Below are 18,466 nucleotides of genomic sequence, written 5' to 3'. Positions count from 1 at the left end.
CCCGTCGACTAGACTAACACTACGACCCTAAAAAAGTTTGTTTTTGGGTTCGATCGTGTAAATACAAATGTGTCCTTAAACTCGCCAGCACCCGTTTAGTAAGGTTTGTCACGGAAACAACTTGCCAATTAGTCTCTACTTCAAGCACACCGGTGTGTCCGAGGGTAAAACCCACGACGTTTGGCTACGACCCGCATCGCAAAGCGGTGACAACACAAACGCTTTTTCTCACCTCCGAGCCGCCCCGACCGCCACCTGCCGTGTCTCTCCGCCGCCGCTCTCCTTGACGGCGCCGCACAGCCGCGCGAGAACCACTTCTACTCGTCGAGCGACGACGACTCGGACGACGAGGACCGCAAGCGGTTCCACGTGGAGATCAAACCGGTGCAGCCGCGCGACTCAAACCACAACCCGGCCGCGGCCATCGAGCAGCTGAAGGCCTCCATCGGCAACATCATGCTGTCTTCGCCCGCCACCGCGGTAGGTGGCTTGTGGGGGGGACGATACAAGATGAAGCGTGGTTGGTCTGGGAAAGCTGCCCAAGGATCCCAAAGTAGTGCCTGCAAAACTTTTACGCGGAGCCTCTGTGCATGCGGCGGTGGATAATACGCTCACGTAGTGGATTGCGCGGGTGCCAACGTTTGATGCGGGGAACAACGTACACACATTACGCTGAAGGTCCGAGATTTTTTAATGATGTTGGTGGTTGGTTTCAGTTAATTTTTTTATTGTTCCGTGAGCCAAGAAGCTCTTGGATCGGGTTTCGTCAACAAAAAACAACACCGCCGCTTCTCCGACAAACGCAACAAGTCGCAGTAAAATACATCGACAATAAACATTAACAGATACACGAAATATAAAAAAGAGCAAATCATAATCACGATATATAAATGCTCTTTTTAAAAAGAATAATTGATTTAAATATAGTTTATTATCAAATAGCACGCTTTATCTGTAAAACATACTAATTTAAATCTGCCATATTAATTGTAGTGCAGATACGGCTTGAAACACGATGGCATTATAGTGAGGAATAAAAAAACACAACATCCATAAAAAGCGCCGTGTAAGCAACGCGCAAACGTGGTCGCTTGCAGGCAATTCATTTTTGTAGCTCGTCTAACTCTTTATGTCCAGTAGTTTTTACAGATGTCCATTAGTATATGCCAATGAAGCTAGCTGTTACCCCCCACCCCACCCCGCCGCCCACTGCTATTGTGACCGTCACGGCGTAGGGCGGCATTCATCCAGCAGTGGAGGTGGGGGGGCGGCAGACAGAGACGTGACAGGAAGGGGGCTTTCTTGATTTCGGGGGTTGTGGCAGGGAGTGGAGGGTTGGGGCCTCTTGCGTTGGTGTCGTAGGGTTGATGCCATTCAGAAGCAGTTGCATTGGTGTCAATAGAACCGCTTGGAATTCCCTCCCGTGTTCTTCTCTGCTCCCAAGCTCTCGTAACCTTGCTCAATTCAAGGCACGTGTTTGTTCACTCTTATCGATTACAACTGCCAAGGGTCTTGGTTGTTGCCGGCCGCTCCATGTTTCGTGCATCCGGGCCTGCACTTGCGAAACTGCTCGCGGTATCGTACGCCGAGATGGCAGCCTCCACGCTCCTGCGCCAACTCCTAGGCGGTGTTGGGGGGGGTCCCTCTTGGCAAAGCCCCCAAGTCACGCAGCCACGAGGCAGCAAGCCTTACCGTTGTTTGCTGCAGTAACCAATAGTCATGGTCTCCCAATCGGCACCCCGAGGTTGTGCAAGGGTACCTCCAAGATGCTCTTATGAATTGGCACGCGCGCCGCGTGATCGCGCGCTCGACTGCACACTGCCGTAACCAATAGCCGGCCGTGATGTGACACGCTCGCCGAGTGGCACGGCAAGTAAGCGGCCGTGTGTAACGACGCGTTTTTTGCTGTTGTGTGTGTGTGTGCGTTCCCCAAACTCGGCGGCCTGTGTGTGTTGCCGCGGGCAGAGGCGAAGTCCGGTAAGCGTACGGGAGTTTTGCCGTTGCCTCTATCATCCATCGTGTGTCGCTTCTTTGGGTGTTATTATTTGCTTAATTTTTGCAGTCTGTTGCTTTCGTGGAATCGGTGCGAAATCGCTCATCGCATGCTGTATTGTGCGCTGTCATTCGTTTAAATCGTTGTTAAATTCCCATCGCGAATGGCAAGAGTCTGCGACAACCGATTTGACGCCACAGACCAACGCGTGAAGAAGGTCAGTCAGTCAGAATATATATTCATACTAGAGGAATCCGATAAGCTCTAAAGATCTTTTTCACAGATGTCCAGTAATGCCCCCACTGCCCCCCCTTCATATTTAGAGCGCAACGATGCATCTACTCGCGATGGTGCATCGAATCTCTTTGTATATGTTGCATCTAATGGGGTCGCCTTCACTCCTGTGACCGCTGGAGCTGCTACCGTTATTCGCAAAGTGAAAGAAAACCAAAACAATATTTCATTGAATCCTGACCCACAAATCGTTCGACCCCTAGCTGACGAGAAGGTTCACTCTGCATTTAACCTGTGGGTAGACGCAAAAAAATTGTTACCTGCCATGCCGGGCGTGACGGCAGCACTCGTGTTGTTGTTTTTTTGGCTCCAAACTCACCGTGATTGAGTCAGAATAATTCAAACCAAAACCGCTGCCTCGGACAGGACCTCACGAATTCCAGTGTGGCACTTGCTCAATCGGACGTTGACTAAAACAGGCCCCCCGCGTACTCTCGCTTCGTTTTGCTTACGTTTTGTCGTCGTCGTCGCATTTGTTTGATTGTCGCCGTTGTTCTGTTCTCCGTACGGCAGCCTGCTTGCACGCCATTTGCTTGCGAGTGTAACACGTGGCCTTCGTGTACACAACCCTGCTTGAACAAAAAAGAAATGGCAACCCCACAAACTGAAATCTCTCCCCCCCCCCCCCCCCCTTTTGGGGTCGTATGTCCCAAGCTGTCTGTCATGAGTTTCAAATCATTGTTTAAAGACACTGTCAAATCGCAGTTCCTGAGCTCTGCATTTGAACGGCGTGCAAAGCCTTGTTATCATCTGCGTCGAAATTAGTCGGGGGTTTTGTCAAGAGAATCGGAATACCGGAGCACCCTCCTGCATCAACTTGGTGTATCAAGGACGAACTGAATTGGAGGAAATTTAAATTCTCGCACTTACGTGAATCGACGGTGCTTTCGATAACAAAAACGCAACAGCGGCTTGTCGCTTTATTGGGGTTGCCTCTGTCTTCAAGCCAGAGCCATTCAGGAGCGTGAGCACTTGCAGTTCGATGCCTACACATTAAGCAGTGCCCCTCCCTAAGCTCGTCCTGCTCTTAAATCTTCACCTCTTCTCTATTGCCCATTCTTTTCCTCTTCCCTCCCCTACCCATCCCTTCCGTAACTCCTACGTACCCTCTATCGTACCCTCTAACGTGGCCACTCATTCCATCCATTGCACGCCCCTGTCATGTAAATCATTCTTACTTATTTTGTGTTTTTATTATTATGTTAAGCGCCTTGAACAAAGGCTCCTCCGTAAATCTAAAAAGATAAGATCAGAGTCAGTGGCAACTAAAAGCGATTGCTCTCCAGTGCAAAATTTCCTTCTTTCCTGCCAGCGGAAGAGCCCGGTGTGTGGCATTTGTTATTTGCGAGCGTGCCTCCTCGCCTTGACTACGCAACGAACGATTTCCATCTGATAGGAACAGCAGTGATGTCTGTGCGTGCGTGTGTAAAAGTGGGGAGCGGTAGTGTAGCGGTTAGCGTGCTGCGCTATAAACCCGGCGACCCGGGTTCGATTCCCGCTCACGGCCAACACCAGTGACGATTATCTGAACCGGTCCTGGGCCTCCCCTAGGTCGACTCAGCCTCAAATGAGTACCTGGTGCGGTGTGTAAAAACATTTCCACTGGAGAGACAAAGGGGATCGGGCGTGGTGCTGGCCACCCACACCCTCGTGTACCTTTCAGCCTTCATAGGTGCTCGCTAACAGCACTTGCCCCTACAGTCTGTTAAGGCTACACGGGGGGTCTTTGTCTTTGTGTAATAAGGTGTGGGTAGCGATGGCGCAGCGTTTAGCGCGCTGTGCTACGAACCCTGGCATCCAGCGTTCGATTCCCGTGGCGGCCTTGATCGGTGCTTGCCAACAGACTCGCCCCAAAACTCTGTTAAGGATATACTGGGGGGGGGGGGATCTTTGTATTAAGGGTACACAATTAGAGTACTTGCATTCGGGGTGTAACAAAGACCAGTGGTGTAGCGGTTAACACACCGTGTTATGTAACCCGTGGCCCACGTTTGATTCCGGGCCACGGCTACATCAGTGGCGAGTAATATCTTAACCGGTTCCCAGGCCTCTCCATTATTAGCTCAGCTTTACATTATTACCGGCTGCGGTGTGTGATCCGCAGCGCTGGGGAGAGAAAAGCATCGGGGTGTTGTCATGGCCACAGTTATCATGCCCCGTCCATCATGCCAACATTATTTAGTTGCTCACTAACAACGCTTTCTCCTACGGAAAGTTAGGGGCAAGCGTTGTCAACAGGCCATCTTTGTCTTCGTACGTCTGCTGTGTTTCCACATGTGTGTCGATGTCTGAGATTCACATTTCACAGGCAGAACTCTTGAATGCATTCTCGTTTTTGAATCTGTCAAACGTAATATATTTTTTGTGCTCATATAATGTTTGTCCCACTTTTGTTCGTCACGCAGCTTATTGCTGCTTGATATGTTGTGATCACGTTTGCCTGGCCCCTCGTAATCGTTGCGCGTGATCCTTGTACAAATCTCGTTTTTTTGCTGTTGTTGAAAACAACCGAACCCTGGCGTCCCCGTGTCGTTTCTGTTGTCGTCGCTGAATTGACATTAATGTCACAGTGAAATCGACATTTAACCAAATTGGCGATGCAATAAATTAAATTCATGACTGCGAGGGGTCGAAATTTCCGACGTCAACAACTGTACCGTTGGTAACGCTGCTGGAATATAAAAAAAACCCATCCTTTGAGATGTACGATGTTGTTAAATTTACTTGAACCTCAACCAACAATGACCTTCTCGTGCCTTAAGGAAGTACTTGAAGGTGGCATAATTTCTGACGTTGAAATCAGCATTCCGTACTCAGAAATACAATGGAGAAATCCTCCAACTCAACATGTCACCGCTATTCGTCATTTTCGCCATCATGTCTTTCCGTGACCGAGATACGTAAGAAATTAAGCAGGTAACAATTCCTTGATTAAAGCGGATTCCTACAATCACGATAAATGCATACGAATATAAATGTAATAATTAATTTACAATTCATGCAAATTATATGTCACTGACAGAACGGTTAAGAAAACTATAGAAACTAGTCCCATTTAAAAACGAGACAAATTACAATTCCTTGATCGCGATCCTGAATCGCAGCGATTAGTGGAATTTCCAGGAAGGCGAATTGTGAGATGGATGCTAAAGACGATCGATCGGGATGCTACTTGGATGGAAACGCAGACACACAGTAAGCCAAACGGAGTCAGTCGGGCGTGTTCATGATGTGTCACTGGCCTTGCTTGAACCAATTGACGTCGTCAACACGTCCACCGAAGTCAGATAATTACGCACATCAGAGTTCGCGATTTGAGATCACGCCTTGATTTTCACGAGCCACTTATCGGCACCCTTGGCGATGGAGAAACCTCCCGGTGGCCGCTGCGTTTCCACGAACAAAAACAAAATAAAATTAAATTTCGATTTAAAGCTTTCGTGACTGCAGGCATTCATCTTCTTGGTTCTTTCGGTAAAGTCACGTAGAAGGGAAATAATAAATTGTTATGTTTTATTTTTATTATTTTATTACTTCCCTTCTACGTGACTTTACCGAAAGAACCAAGAAGAAAAATAAAATTAGCACGTTTGTTTCGGGTCACAACTTGATTTGTTTGGCTCTTGTCGGACGGTGGAGGGTTTTAGCTCCTAATCGGCATTATACGTACGCCATCTAACCCAATGGAAACATTTGAATCGCAATGTATACGAATTGGAGTCGTAGTGGATTCTTGGGTTAGGCCACGTAAGGATCTGGCCAGTTTGTTCCCTTGTTGCCGAACAAATGAAATAGTCGTGCGGTGTACAAGCGTTTAACACGCCAATTTTTATTGTTTCAGCTCTCACCGGTAAGCCAATGGACAAGTCTCACAACCAACATGTGGAAATGACGTACGACGTTTTTGCTTGAAACCGCGCCAAGAATCCTCAGGAAAGTCCGGAATAAAATCAGAATGGAAATGGTCGCTTTTAACACGCACGATTCAATGCTCTTATCCCGATTCCTAAAAAGCGATATTTATCGATTCATTATCAACGTCCCACCGAAGGTGACGTGAATGTTTATCGAGGCGTGTGGCAACTTGGCGCAGACCTACGTGGTCACCTCTCGAGGTGGTGCTGTGTGGCGGAAGAGCCATAGTAATGAAAACACGTTGCGCTCTGTTCGCTCCACGGAAGGAGGCCAGCTGTAGCAAGTGATGCAGAGAGAGTAACATTTACCCTGACACCAGAATTCAATTCACCATTACGTCAGCGGTGGCCACAACGCTCTCTCCGTTTAGGCGACTTTTTCGTTTTCCACTCTCATAGGTGTTAGGTAACGCATGCAATTGGAGGAATCCATAAATGGGAGAACATAAACGCAGCATGATGATGATGCTCATGATGAATCATTTTAATGATGATGATTGACCAGTGCTGGGCTCCGACCAGACCAGGAATCTGAATGTGCTGCATGTGCCCGTCTGCTGGAGAATGCGCTGATGATGGACTGAAGCGACTGCCAGTGTATTCCAGTTACTCGATCAATCCACCTATGAATAATTTTAACGCACGCACAGGCTTTCGCGACCAATATTATGATTCACAGTTGTTTCTTAGGTCGGATCATACGAGTAAAAAATGTGTGTCGTACACCCTCCTCCACCCGGCACAGCCAATTGATAAGAGTTGTCATGTGATGAACAAAACGTACCAATTTATCGCTGCCTCAGCATCGTATTGCTCTTCAACATTGCTGAAGCAGTCATTAATTGGGCCCATGTGTTCACGTGACAGCGGTATTTGATTCGGGGGGGGGGGGGGGGCTGTGTCGGGTGGAGGAGGATGTACAACACAATTTACTCTACTCACGCCGGCGATCTGATCTCACAATCAGTTGCGAACCGCCTCTGCGTATTATAACTCGGGATTTTTTTTTTTTAAAACACCTTGGTGAAATTTGTGTAAGCCGCCCACGATCCGGAGCCGTTCGTCGCAACTGGCAATCCCCCAACGCAGCACAGTTGTGTCGCCACAAATCTGACCGTCTCATTCAAAGCCTCATCGACGTTCAACTCCGCTCGCCAATCGTGTTGTTCTTCCGCAACCGTCCTGTGCACGCGCTACCGCCATCGGCATGCCACCGGCATGCCACCGATTGCATTCCGCCCTGTTGGAGAAATCCAGAGCTTGTTGGCCTTTTTTGCGTGGTCGCTCCGATTCATTTTGTCCTTTCTTACGGTTTTTCTTTTCTTTCAGGGTCCTATTAAAAGAAACTCGTCGAGTAAGTAATGTTTATTTAAAGATTTACGACCACTTACCTGCACTTAACCTGATCGTGGTGTCAGTGTGGTTGATGGAGGTGTTTACATATTTCATGGATAATACCCGCATTCCTCTTTGGGTCACTAGAGGTGCACGAAGCCCAGCTGAGTTATATTTAGTTGGAAAGCCTTTTGACGGGGCGGGGGGGGCTTAAAGTCGTCTGGTTATAGGTGGCCCGGTGGCTTAGAGGTCATAGCGCTCAGCTGACACCACACTGACACCTGGGTTCGAATCCTGGTTTGAGCCACCTTTCATAAAAAAAAAACTGATTTTCAAACGTAGTCAGTTGATCGATCCCGACCCTATCAAGGAATGACCATGCAAAATAACAAAATAACCCGTGACATTAAATATTGATTCTGAGCTGAATGTGGCTCAATTGCAGCTCTCAGACTAAAACGCTTCGGGGTTCAGCTCTCGTGCATCCAAATGTTACTCAGTAACTGGGCGGGGTGGAGTGGGGTTGGAGGTCGCTTTGAAGAGCTCTCAGGAGTAGTTATGAGAAACCTCCTGCATCATTCCCACCGGCTTGTCACGGTGGTGAATTTCCGAGCGAAATCGACTTTGCCTGCTGTGAGGCGAGCGACGATGGCCGGCGCCGCGGTCGTGATTTTTTTTTCTCCTCCGGTCTCTCCTCCGATAGCGGACGAGCTGTCGAGGCCGCGGCGTTCCACCCCGACACCCGACAACATCAGGTGAGAGACCCGACCACCGCCACCACCGATCCACCGTCTCCCCACAGCCGAGTTCCCTCAAACGTCATCGCTGTTGTTAGGTTGCTTTACCCAGGGACAGCCTCGACGAGTAGTGAGCGCTCACAGGAGGGGGGGGTGACGGTTGCTGTGCGTTTAGCACTTAAGTAATTTACGAGTACATTTTCACGTCTTGGCAAGAATAGTTCACCGTTCTAGTGTTTCTCGTCAAGCCACTTAGTGTAAGAATCAGACATTTTAAAAAAATGTATATGCCATGTATATTTTTAATGCTATGTTTACAAGTCTTAATAAAAAAAAAGGCATCGCACGAGAGACCCGAAGCCTCGTTCGGCTTTGCCCTCCACCACCCCGGTCACTGTTGACCTCATCGACTTGACCCACGCACAACAGCCCGCACCTGCGATCAGCACGTAGGTTGCCTACGTACGGTGCGATAGAAGTTCAACGTACAAACATACACAGCCTGTGAGTGACTTTTGTCCTCATAACACTCTGCTGCCCTCTAAGGGTGGTGTTATGGAAACATCTTTATCATCATGTTAACGTACTCAGTCGTACTTACCTCATCATCCATACCATGGGGTCCCTGGTTACTTTCTGCTCTTGTTGGGCTCTCATCATCATCATCACCATTCGTGATCTATCCCCAGTGGTTCCCAACCTTTCTGGACCCGTTGACGCTCGTAACATTTTCGTTGACCACCATGCATTAAAAAAATATGGAATAAAAAAAAAATGACATCTGCAAAAGTTCCGCAGATTCCTTCCCACGGCCTTGCGGGCCACCAACGGCCATAGAACACAGCTCAGGAACCGCTGATCTGTCCAACGAAATAACCTCAAATCATTTCAGGCCATTGAATCGTGGCATGGGTGAATCGAATCGAGCCTATGTACCCGTCAGGTTACCGCTATCGACGAGAGCCCGCCGACGACACTCAAGATACGTTGGAGTTGTCGACGGTGATGTGTTGTCGACGGTGATGTGTTGTCGACGGTGATGTGTTGTCGACGGTGATGTGTTGTCGACGGTGATGTGTTGTCGACGGTGATGTGTTGTCGACGGTAATGTGTTGTCGATGCGGCTGGCTCCGTTGAGTGTCCTGCCTGTGTTGGTCCCCAGTGGCAACTCCAAGACCAACAGCGACCTGCTGGCCGCCCTGGACCCTCTGTACGGCGGCGCCGGCGAGTCAGACCCCACTTCTCCCGGTGAGTAGCGCCCACCCACACACAAACGAGTACGGTGACCGCCCGTGAAGCCTTTGCGAACCGATTTGGGGGGCAGCTGCTGTTGGCGAACGCCTCTGTTCCAGGCTGGCATGGCAAACCGTGGAGGGTGGTGCAGTTAGCACCACGCACAGCCGGCTGTGCACTCCTATTGCTGATGCGTGCGCGCTGTGCCCAGTACTCGTTTAAGGCCGAGTTGAACTAGGGGAGGAACAAGGATGTATTCGGATGCGCAACTGATGATTTGGAGCTGTGAAATAGCGGCAGTGTGTTTGTGGCTTTTTGCGCAGGTTCAAATGCAGCGGCCGCCCTGGTTAATACTGCAGGTGTATTAACCATAAAAAAACATGTAGCATCAGCTTCACAGTGGATGTTTAATGGTCCCGTGACGTGTCTTGCGAGAGTAGTGTGGGCCGGCGTCATGCTCCAAACTTACCGAAATTGCAAATATTACCTGCAATAGACTCGATGGGAGTTCCACATAGCAAGTGTCCGCCCCGGCTGGCAGACCACAGACACAGAGCTTGGCTCATCGTTGACACCGGTTTATGGCTGCCTTCAGCTGGCCTGGTATTTCCTGTTCGAATGAGCCAGATAGACCCAATCGCCCCCTTTAGTTAGGAACCATTTAAGGCAGAGTTGACCTAGGAGAGGCCCAGGACTGGTTTAGATGCAAAGGATTCACCCTTCCTACAAAATAAACTTCCAACTATTTTATCATAATCGGATCACCGGCCGTCATCTTCAGTGCACTTCGTCCGAGCGGTCAATCGGTTTCTTGAAATCAGCACAACGACGTGAACTACCGCAAACGCAGTGGACGCGGCTGCGTTACCCCCCCCCCCCCCCCAATCGGCCAATACGAGGAGCATCTCCACTTTTGCTCGTTATCGTTTTGGGACTTCCAGCCGGCCACGGACATTGCAATCCGCTCCCACTATCCCCGCCGAAGACGTGCGCGGGGCGCCCGCTTTGCCCGTCGCCTTTTCGTCTCCGCAAATCCTCGGTGACGACGTGCCGATGCACTTTCGACTCGGGCTTTCTCCCCCGCCCGCCCGCCCGCCCGCCCGCCCCCCCACCCACCGACTACCGCGAAGCCGACAGCGCCTCAACAATGGTGACGTCGTCCTCGCACCGCCAAGTGGAGGTCCAGCCTGAACACGGACTTCAGCGTCCAGCCTTTGCTGCCAGCGAAGATGAATCCCCATTGACGGGAACGTCTCACGTTGGCGGATCCTTCGACCGCTTGAATGTAACAAGCGCTCGGATGCCCCCTTGACTGAAGCTTCGTCGCCGGTGCTCGATGGCCCTATTTTTACTCCCAGCAAACGTTAACTCCTGGTGTTCACCCGACAATTACCAAGCCACTGGGGCCAAGCACAGGTGACGTATTTGAACGTGTACTTAAAAAGTCAACACGGAGTGGGGAGGAGGGGGTGGTGATAGAACTTGCGTGGGATGACCACGGTAGACACGGGTGGTAGAGATGGAGGAGGGCAGGAAGGCGCTCCCCTTTGCTCTGCGCTGTTTTGCTTCTCAGCTGCCCGTACTGCCAGTGGCAGTTCCGCTTGACTCTGCTGCACTAACGATCAGGTCGACTGTCGCTGCCTCACTTTCTTTGCTTACTAATGCCTTACCAAAGCAGGGCTCCTCGCCTTGTCTAACACAGCGATCGGTTGAGCAATCAAATGCTTGGGCAACTGCTCTCTCGTACGTCTTGTGTGTACATTTGCTGCTGCTGCCTTACTGATGTCTGGATGTTTTATATTCATGTCTCTTCCATCACCGCCTTTTGCATTTCCACCCCTCATCCGAACGCTCGCCCTGTTGTGTCTCTTGTGGTTTGTGTCTCTGTCCCTCTTTCCTCACCTTCTCCCCTGCATCGGTGTCCTCTCCCCTCCTTCCGTTTCCATTCCACGTCCGCCCCTCCTACACCTCTTCCGCCACCGCCCTCCTCCACCACCCTCCCGCCCACCGCCCTCTCCGACCCCCGACCCCCGCCACGGACCGAAGCCTCGCGGAGGCACAAAGGCAGTAGGGGTCGCGGCGCCACGGCCTCCGCCCCGCCGCTCACCGCCTCCTCGGCGCACACGTCCCCCGGCGGCGGCGGCGAACGCAGCACGCCTCGCTCCCCGGGCACGCGCAGCGAAAACGGCAGCGCGACCGCCGGCGCCGCCGCCGCCGAACCCGCGCAGCAGCACGACCACTGGGTGTCGTTCGACGACGACGACGGCGGCGGGGGCAACGTGGTTACCGGTGTGGCACCGCCGCCACCCCGCCCGACCGTCAGAGTCTACCTGGAGCGCCGGGGATCGCTGCCGAGCTCGCTGGCCCCGGATGAGGCCGCGGGCGGCGGCCGCGCCGAGACGTCCCCGTCGCCGCCCGAGAGCCCGTCGCCGCGCCGCACGTCGCTGCCCGTGCACTGGGACTCGGACTCGCTCGCCGTCTACTGCTTCGGGCCGCTCTCCGAGCCCGGCTCGCCCGTCGGCGAAGTGGCCCGCTGCTCCACGCCGCCCGTGAGCCCCCCGCCGCCTCCGCCGCTGCCCCCCCGACCTCCCGCGCAGCGGCTGACGCCGACGCCGCCCTCGGCGGGGGCGCCGCCGTCCCCGCCGTCCCCGCCCATCGCCCCCGAGGAGGAGCCGGCGCCGCGGCCGCCGACGCCGCCGCCCTCCAGTCCCCCGCCGCTCCCGGCGACGAAGTCTTCGCCGGCGTCGCCGGCCGCTTGCGGGAGACGCTGCGCCACGCCGTCGGGCGGGACGCCGCCCCCGCTGCCCAGCACGGGCCCGCCCAGGACCCCGCCGCCGAGGTTGCCGTCGTCCTCGGGGCGGCCCGGCACGCCGCCGCTACCGTCCTCGCCCGGGGCGGAGAAACTGCGGGCGATGACGCAGCTGCCGCAGGCGCGGCAGGAGACGCCGCCAGAGGAACTCGGGGACGGCTCTGAACTAGCGGCGACAGAATTGTGCGGCGTTGAGAGCGCCCTGTTGGATGGAGCGGCGGAGGAGGGGTTACTCGACGGCGTTCAGCAGGCTGCGGGCACGGCCGGTGGGCGCGGGGCGGGCGACGCCGGTACGTGAGTGAGTGCGAGCTGCAGCGCCGTGGATCCGGTGCTGACGGATCTGTCTACGGTGCTGGACGTCAATGGTTCACAACCTGAAGGGGGGTCGCTGTCCAGGGTGCTGGACGGTCATGGGTGATGAGTTGGGGTAACGCTTTTTGTATTTGAGCTGTGGTGGGGTTTTCCAAGGAACAACGTTCAAAATCACACGTGTGTGCGGTCAGAGGCCTGTCATGTGTTGCGGTCAGAGGCCTGTCATGTGTGAATGGATCTTCGCAACGCAAGACCGTTAGCGATAGCGACGACTTTGGGCGGGGGGCTTCATCCAGCGGTGGATGGGACTCGTCCGATGACGTTAATGATTGACGTGACAATGGCAACGCGTTTAAAAATATGCTTCTCCAGATGTCCGCCTGCGCTCGATGGGTGCGTGCGTGTGTGGGTTCACTTGTGCCCCACGGGCTCTCTGGCAGATGGTGTCATCGGACAAGATTCTCGCTCCTTTCATGCTGTGCCCAACAGCAGGGGGGAGCTTTGACCAAAGGCCGCACCGCAAAACATCCGGCAACAGCTGCCAAATGGCAAATTCGCCGCTTGTTAAAAAAACAAGAATAATATTTATTCAACAAATAATACACAGCCATATATGGTGCTTGATTCACCGTACTGTACCTCGCTGATTAATGCACGCTCAGATGTCACTCGCTGCTGAAGTTAGCCAGGCCATGAAGAAAGTTAGCGAAAATGTGTTTATTGTCGTTTGTGGCGCTTCAAACGTATATGGGACACCCTTGGACACTGAGCGAGGTACACTTTTACAATCTACGAATATAACTGCAGTTTGTTGTTTTCTCGCGTGCAATCGCAATTACTTCTCGTAATGTTTTATATCGCCCACTGTGGCGTACGGATCGGGGGCATGGGACATCGACAAAGAAAGTTGGAACAAAAGCTGAAAAGCGAGCAAAGAAGATTTACACTGAGAAAAACAAGGAGGAATGCACGTATCAGAGAACACACGGAAGTCATAGGCATCGAATCCACCGCTTTAAGGAAAAGCATGTGGACTTTGGAGCGGTGATGGCCGATGGTCGAGACTAACCACGGATTGGCAGCCAAAGGAGGGAACGCCCAACGTGGAGCCGGAGCGATGTGATCGGACCGTTGTGCGGGAGCTCGAATGCATCGTTGCTTCGCAAGACCGTGAGAGTCTTTGTCCATCGGTGGATAGACCACGGCCGATGGCGATGACCATGAGCATCGAAGCTCATTCCGATTCAGAAGGAACCGGGGACCTGGTAACCGTCGTCATGCAGAGTTAAGTCTGCTTACGTTGCCTTCGTTTACGTGCGGCGTTTCTTTTGTTTCAGGGCCCTCTCCAGTCCACACCACCAAGAGCCCGCAGACGACGAACGGCGGAGGTGGGGGAGGGGGAGGAGGAGGAGGAGGAGGGGGGGGGTACATCGCTCATCCCACCGCCCCGGCCCCCGTCACGGCCCAAACTCCTGCCCAGCAAACTCGGGGGCATCGAGGAGAACGTAAGGGCGGGGGATGTTTGCGGCGGCACGGGGGGGGGGGTTCTCAGTGGCCGTGACGTTGACCCAAAAGCGTCAAGTTCCTGCATTCGTTTCAGCTGCTCACCTCTGCGATTGAACCAGGTTCTATGGTACCGCAAGTCAGCGGTCTCATCCTCTCTCACCCCGCCCCCCCACCCATCAACTACCCCCCCCCCCCTTTCCCGTCCCCGTGCAGCCGCGAGCGTTCAGCCCCCCGCTGGCCCCGCTGGCGCGCGCCGAGAGCTCCTCCTCCATGTCGTCCTCCGCGTCCATGAGCGCCGCCACGACGCCCACATACGGTGAGGTGGGGGGCCCTCAGCCTGGGGAGCGGAGATTGCTCATGTCGTGCATTGCATGGGTTCGTAGTGTTGTACAGGGTCGTAGTGTTGTACAGGGTCATGGTGTTGTACGGGGTCGTGGTGTTGTACACGGTCGTGGTGTTGTACAGGGTCGTGGTGTTGTACAGGGTCATGGTGTTGTACAGGGTCGTAGTGTTGTACAGGGTCGTAGTGTTGTACAGGGTCATGGTGTTGTACAGGGTCGTAGTGATGTACAGGGTCGTAGTGTTGTACAGGGTCATGGTGTTGTACGGGGTCGTAGTGTTGTACAGGGTCATGGTGTTGTACGGGGTCGTGGTGTTGTACGGGGTCGTGGTGTTGTACAGACAGGGTCGTGGTGTTGTACAGGGTCGTGGTGTTGTACAGGTTCGTAGTGTTGTACAGGGTCGTGGTGTTGTACGGGGTCGTGGTGTTGTACAGGGTCGTGGTGTTGTACAGGGTCGTGGTGTTGTACAGGGTCGTAGTGTTGTACGGGGTCGTGGTGTTGTACAGGGTCGTAGTGTTGTACGGGGTCGTGGTGGTGTATGGGGTCGTGGTGTTGTACAGGGTTGTGGTGTTGTACGGGGTCGTGGTGTTGTACAGGGTCGTAGTGTTGTACGGGGTCGTGGTGTTGTACAGGGTCGTAGTGTTGTACGGGGTCGTGGTGTTGTACGGGGTCGTGGTGTTGTACAGGGTCGTGGTGTTGTACAGGGTCGTAGTGTTGTACAGGGTCATGGTGTTGTACGGGGTCGTGGTGTTGTACAGGGTCATGGTGTTGTACAGGGTCGTAGTGTTGTACAGGGTCGTAGTGTTGTACAGGGTCGTGGTGTTGTACAGGGTCATGGTGTTGTACGGGGTCGTGGTGTTGTACGGGGTCGTGGTGTTGTACGGGGTCGTGGTGTTGTACAGGGTCGTAGTGTTGTACAGGGTCGTAGTGTTGTACCAGGTCATGGTGTTGTATGGGGTCGTGGTGTTGTACAGGGTCATGGTGTTGTACAGGGTCGTAGTGTTGTACAGGGTCGTGGTGTTGTACAGGGTCATGGTGTTGTACGGGGTCGTGTTGTTGTACAGGGTCGTGCATGGGGTCGTAGTGTTGTACAGGGTCGTGGTGTTGTACAGGGTCGTGGTGTTGTACAAGGTCGTGGTGTTGTACAGGGTCGTGGTGTTGTACAGGGTCGTGGTGTTGTACAGGGTCGTGGTGTTGTACAGGGTCGTAGTGTTGTACGGGGTCGTGGTGTTGTACAGGGTCGTAGTGTTGTACGGGGTCGTGGTGGTGTATGGGGTCGTGGTGTTGTACAGGGTCGTGGTGTTGTACGGGGTCGTGGTGTTGTACAGGGTCGTAGTGTTGTACGGGGTCGTAGTGTTGTACAGGGTCGTAGTGTTGTACGGGGTCGTGGTGTTGTACGGGGTCGTGGTGTTGTACAGGGTCGTAGTGTTGTACAGGGTCATGGTGTTGTACGGGGTCGTGGTGTTGTACAGGGTCATGGTGTTGTACAGGGTCGTAGTGTTGTACAGGGTCGTGGTGTTGTACAGGGTCATGGTGTTGTACGGGGTCGTGGTGTTGTACGGGGTCGTGGTGTTGTACAGGGTCGTGGTGTTGTACGGGGTCGTGGTGTTGTACAGGGTCGTAGTGTTGTACAGGGTCGTAGTGTTGTACCAGGTCATGGTGTTGTATGGGGTCGTGGTGTTGTACAGGGTCATGGTGTTGTACAGGGTCGTGGTGTTGTACAGGGTCATGGTGTTGTACGGGGTCGTGTTGTTGTACAGGGTCGTGCATGGGGTCGTAGTGTTGTACAGGGTCGTGGTGTTGTACAGGGTCGTGGTGTTGTACAGGGTCGTGGTGTTGTACAGGGTCGTGGTGTTGTACAGGGTCATGGTGTTGTACGGGGTCGTGGTGTTGTACAGGGTCGTAGTGTTGTACAGGGTCGTGGTGTTGTACAGGGTCGTGGTGTTGTACGGGGTCGTAGTGTTGTACAGGGTCGTGGTGTTGTACAGGGTGGTGGTGTTGTACAGGGTCGTGGTGTTGTACAGGGTCGTAGTGTTGTACAGGGTCGTAGTGTTGTACGGGGTCGTGGTGCTGTACAGGGTCGTGGTGTTGTACGGGGTCGTGGTGTTGTACAGGGTCGTGGTGTTGTACGGGGTCGTGGTGTTGTACAGGGTCATGGTGTTGTACGGGGTCGTGGTGTTGTACGGGGTCGTGGTGCTGTACAGGGTCATGGTGTTGTACAGGGTCGTGGTGTTGTACAGGGTCGTGGTGTTGTACGGGGTCGTGGTGTTGTACAGGGTCATGGTGTTGTACAGGGTCGTGGTGTTGTACAGGGTCGGAGTGTTGTACAGGGTCGTAGTGTTGTACAGGGTCGTGGTGTTGTACAGGGTGGTGGTGTTGTACGGGGTCATGGTGTTGTACAGGGTCATGGTGTTGTACAGGGTCGGAGTGTTGTACAGGGTTGGAGTGTTGTACAGGGTCGTGGTGTTGTACAGGGTCGTGGTGTTGTACAGGGTGGTGGTGTTGTACGGGGTCATGGTGTTGTACAGGGTGGTGGTGTTGTACGGGGTCATGGTGTTGTACAGGGTCATGGTGTTGTACAGGGTCATGGTGTTGTACAGGGTCGGAGTGTTGTACAGGGTCGTGGTGTTGTACGGGGTCATGGTGTTGTACAGGGTCATGGTGTTGTACAGGGTCGGATTGTTGTACAGGGTCGTGGTGTTGTACGGGGTCATGGTGTTGTACAGGGTCATGGTGTTGTACAGGGTCGGAGTGTTGTACAGGGTCGGAGTGTTGTACAGGGTCGTGGTGTTGTACGGGGTCGTGGTGCTGTACAGGGTCGTGGTGTTGTATGGGGTCGTGGTGTTGTACAGGGTCGTGGTGTTGTACGGGGTCGTGGTGCTGTACAGGGTCGTGGTGTTGTACAGGGTCGTGGTGTTGTACAGGGTCGGAGTGTTGTACAGGGTCGTGGTGTTGTACAGGGTCGGAGTGTTGTACAGGGTCATATTGTCGCATGGGGTTGTTGTCGCATCGTGATGGGAATCCTCGTGTCTCGTTCCTGCAGAGCGCGGTGAGCTTGTTCCTTACAGCATCATCGCATCTCACAGGGTCATCATGGAATAATTTCTCGAATCGATTCGTATTCTGCAATTGTGATCATTCGACTCGGCAGTGGGGTGAAAGTCACGTGCTTGGCGAACACATTTGCACATCACCATCGTCACCGTTGCCATGTCACCGTGCGCAAGCATTCCGCGTGGCGTTATTTCACTCATTTTTTGCGTTTTTGCATCGTACGGATTTGTTGCTCTGCCGCGTGCACGCACGCACACACAGCGCGATCATAACTTTCCTGGCTGCTGTCGTTTCTGCGCTACTGTGCGGCACGCCGCAAGCCCGAGACGGCCGTTCCCATTGTGACGTTTGATGTTGCTGTGCGGTGCAGTGTGTAGCTTTTTCAACGGTGTCGCTGCAGTGCGGCGCGGTGAGTAGCATTGCTCACGAGTGTTGTGCAGTTGTGCAGCGTGCGGTGTCGCTAAGCGTGTCGCCGCTGTCCGTGTGCGCGTGCCTGCGCGGTGTGGCGGGTAGCGCCAATAATAGCCGCTGCTGTGTTTTCTTTACCGGTGGTATTGCTGCTCTGCAGAGTAACTAATGTGTACAATCTCCAGTGGTTCGTCAAATCCAGTCCTGGCGTCGACCCTCTCGTGTTCGCACGAGAGGGTGTTCCGTGTGCAGTGGCTGAATTTGTCTTGTGTGATGAGCAGGAAATATTGGCAAACTCAAACAGGCAGCCAAGAACGTGGGGGATCGCAAGGACTGGAGTTGAAATGCTGGGCACAGATTAACTACAGCTGCTGCTGTGATTCACAGCCTGCTGCTTTGTGAAAACGATTGGCCCTTGGTTTAGTTTTCTCGGGATCATCTGGCTTCTCACCCCTCACCACATATATATAAAACATTGAATTGGCCAAACATCTCAATGTGGACCAGCCCCCCGAAAAACCTGTCTCTCA

At 53.3% G+C, this 18,466-nt stretch overlaps 1 protein-coding gene across 1 annotated transcript in view; it reads left to right on the top strand.

Moving 5' to 3' along the window:
* Nucleotides 1-18,466, top strand: part of LOC144941112 (F-BAR domain only protein 2-like) — a 91,633-nt gene that overhangs the window by 60,696 nt on the left and 12,471 nt on the right. The window contains 9 exon segments of the mRNA XM_078867608.1: nucleotides 300-480; nucleotides 1,966-1,977; nucleotides 7,531-7,555; nucleotides 8,240-8,291; nucleotides 9,436-9,521; nucleotides 11,553-12,605; nucleotides 13,965-14,044; nucleotides 14,046-14,132; nucleotides 14,347-14,449. Of these exon segments, the coding sequence (XP_078723734.1) occupies nucleotides 300-480; nucleotides 1,966-1,977; nucleotides 7,531-7,555; nucleotides 8,240-8,291; nucleotides 9,436-9,521; nucleotides 11,553-12,605; nucleotides 13,965-14,044; nucleotides 14,046-14,132; nucleotides 14,347-14,449 (1,679 nt within the window).

The sequence above is a fragment of the Lampetra fluviatilis genome, chromosome 24 (assembly GCF_964198595.1).
Source record: "Lampetra fluviatilis chromosome 24, kcLamFluv1.1, whole genome shotgun sequence".
Taxonomy (NCBI): Eukaryota; Metazoa; Chordata; class Hyperoartia; order Petromyzontiformes; family Petromyzontidae; genus Lampetra; species Lampetra fluviatilis.
The sequence above is the reverse complement of the archived record's forward strand: the minus strand, read 5'-3'. Positions and strand labels throughout refer to the sequence as shown.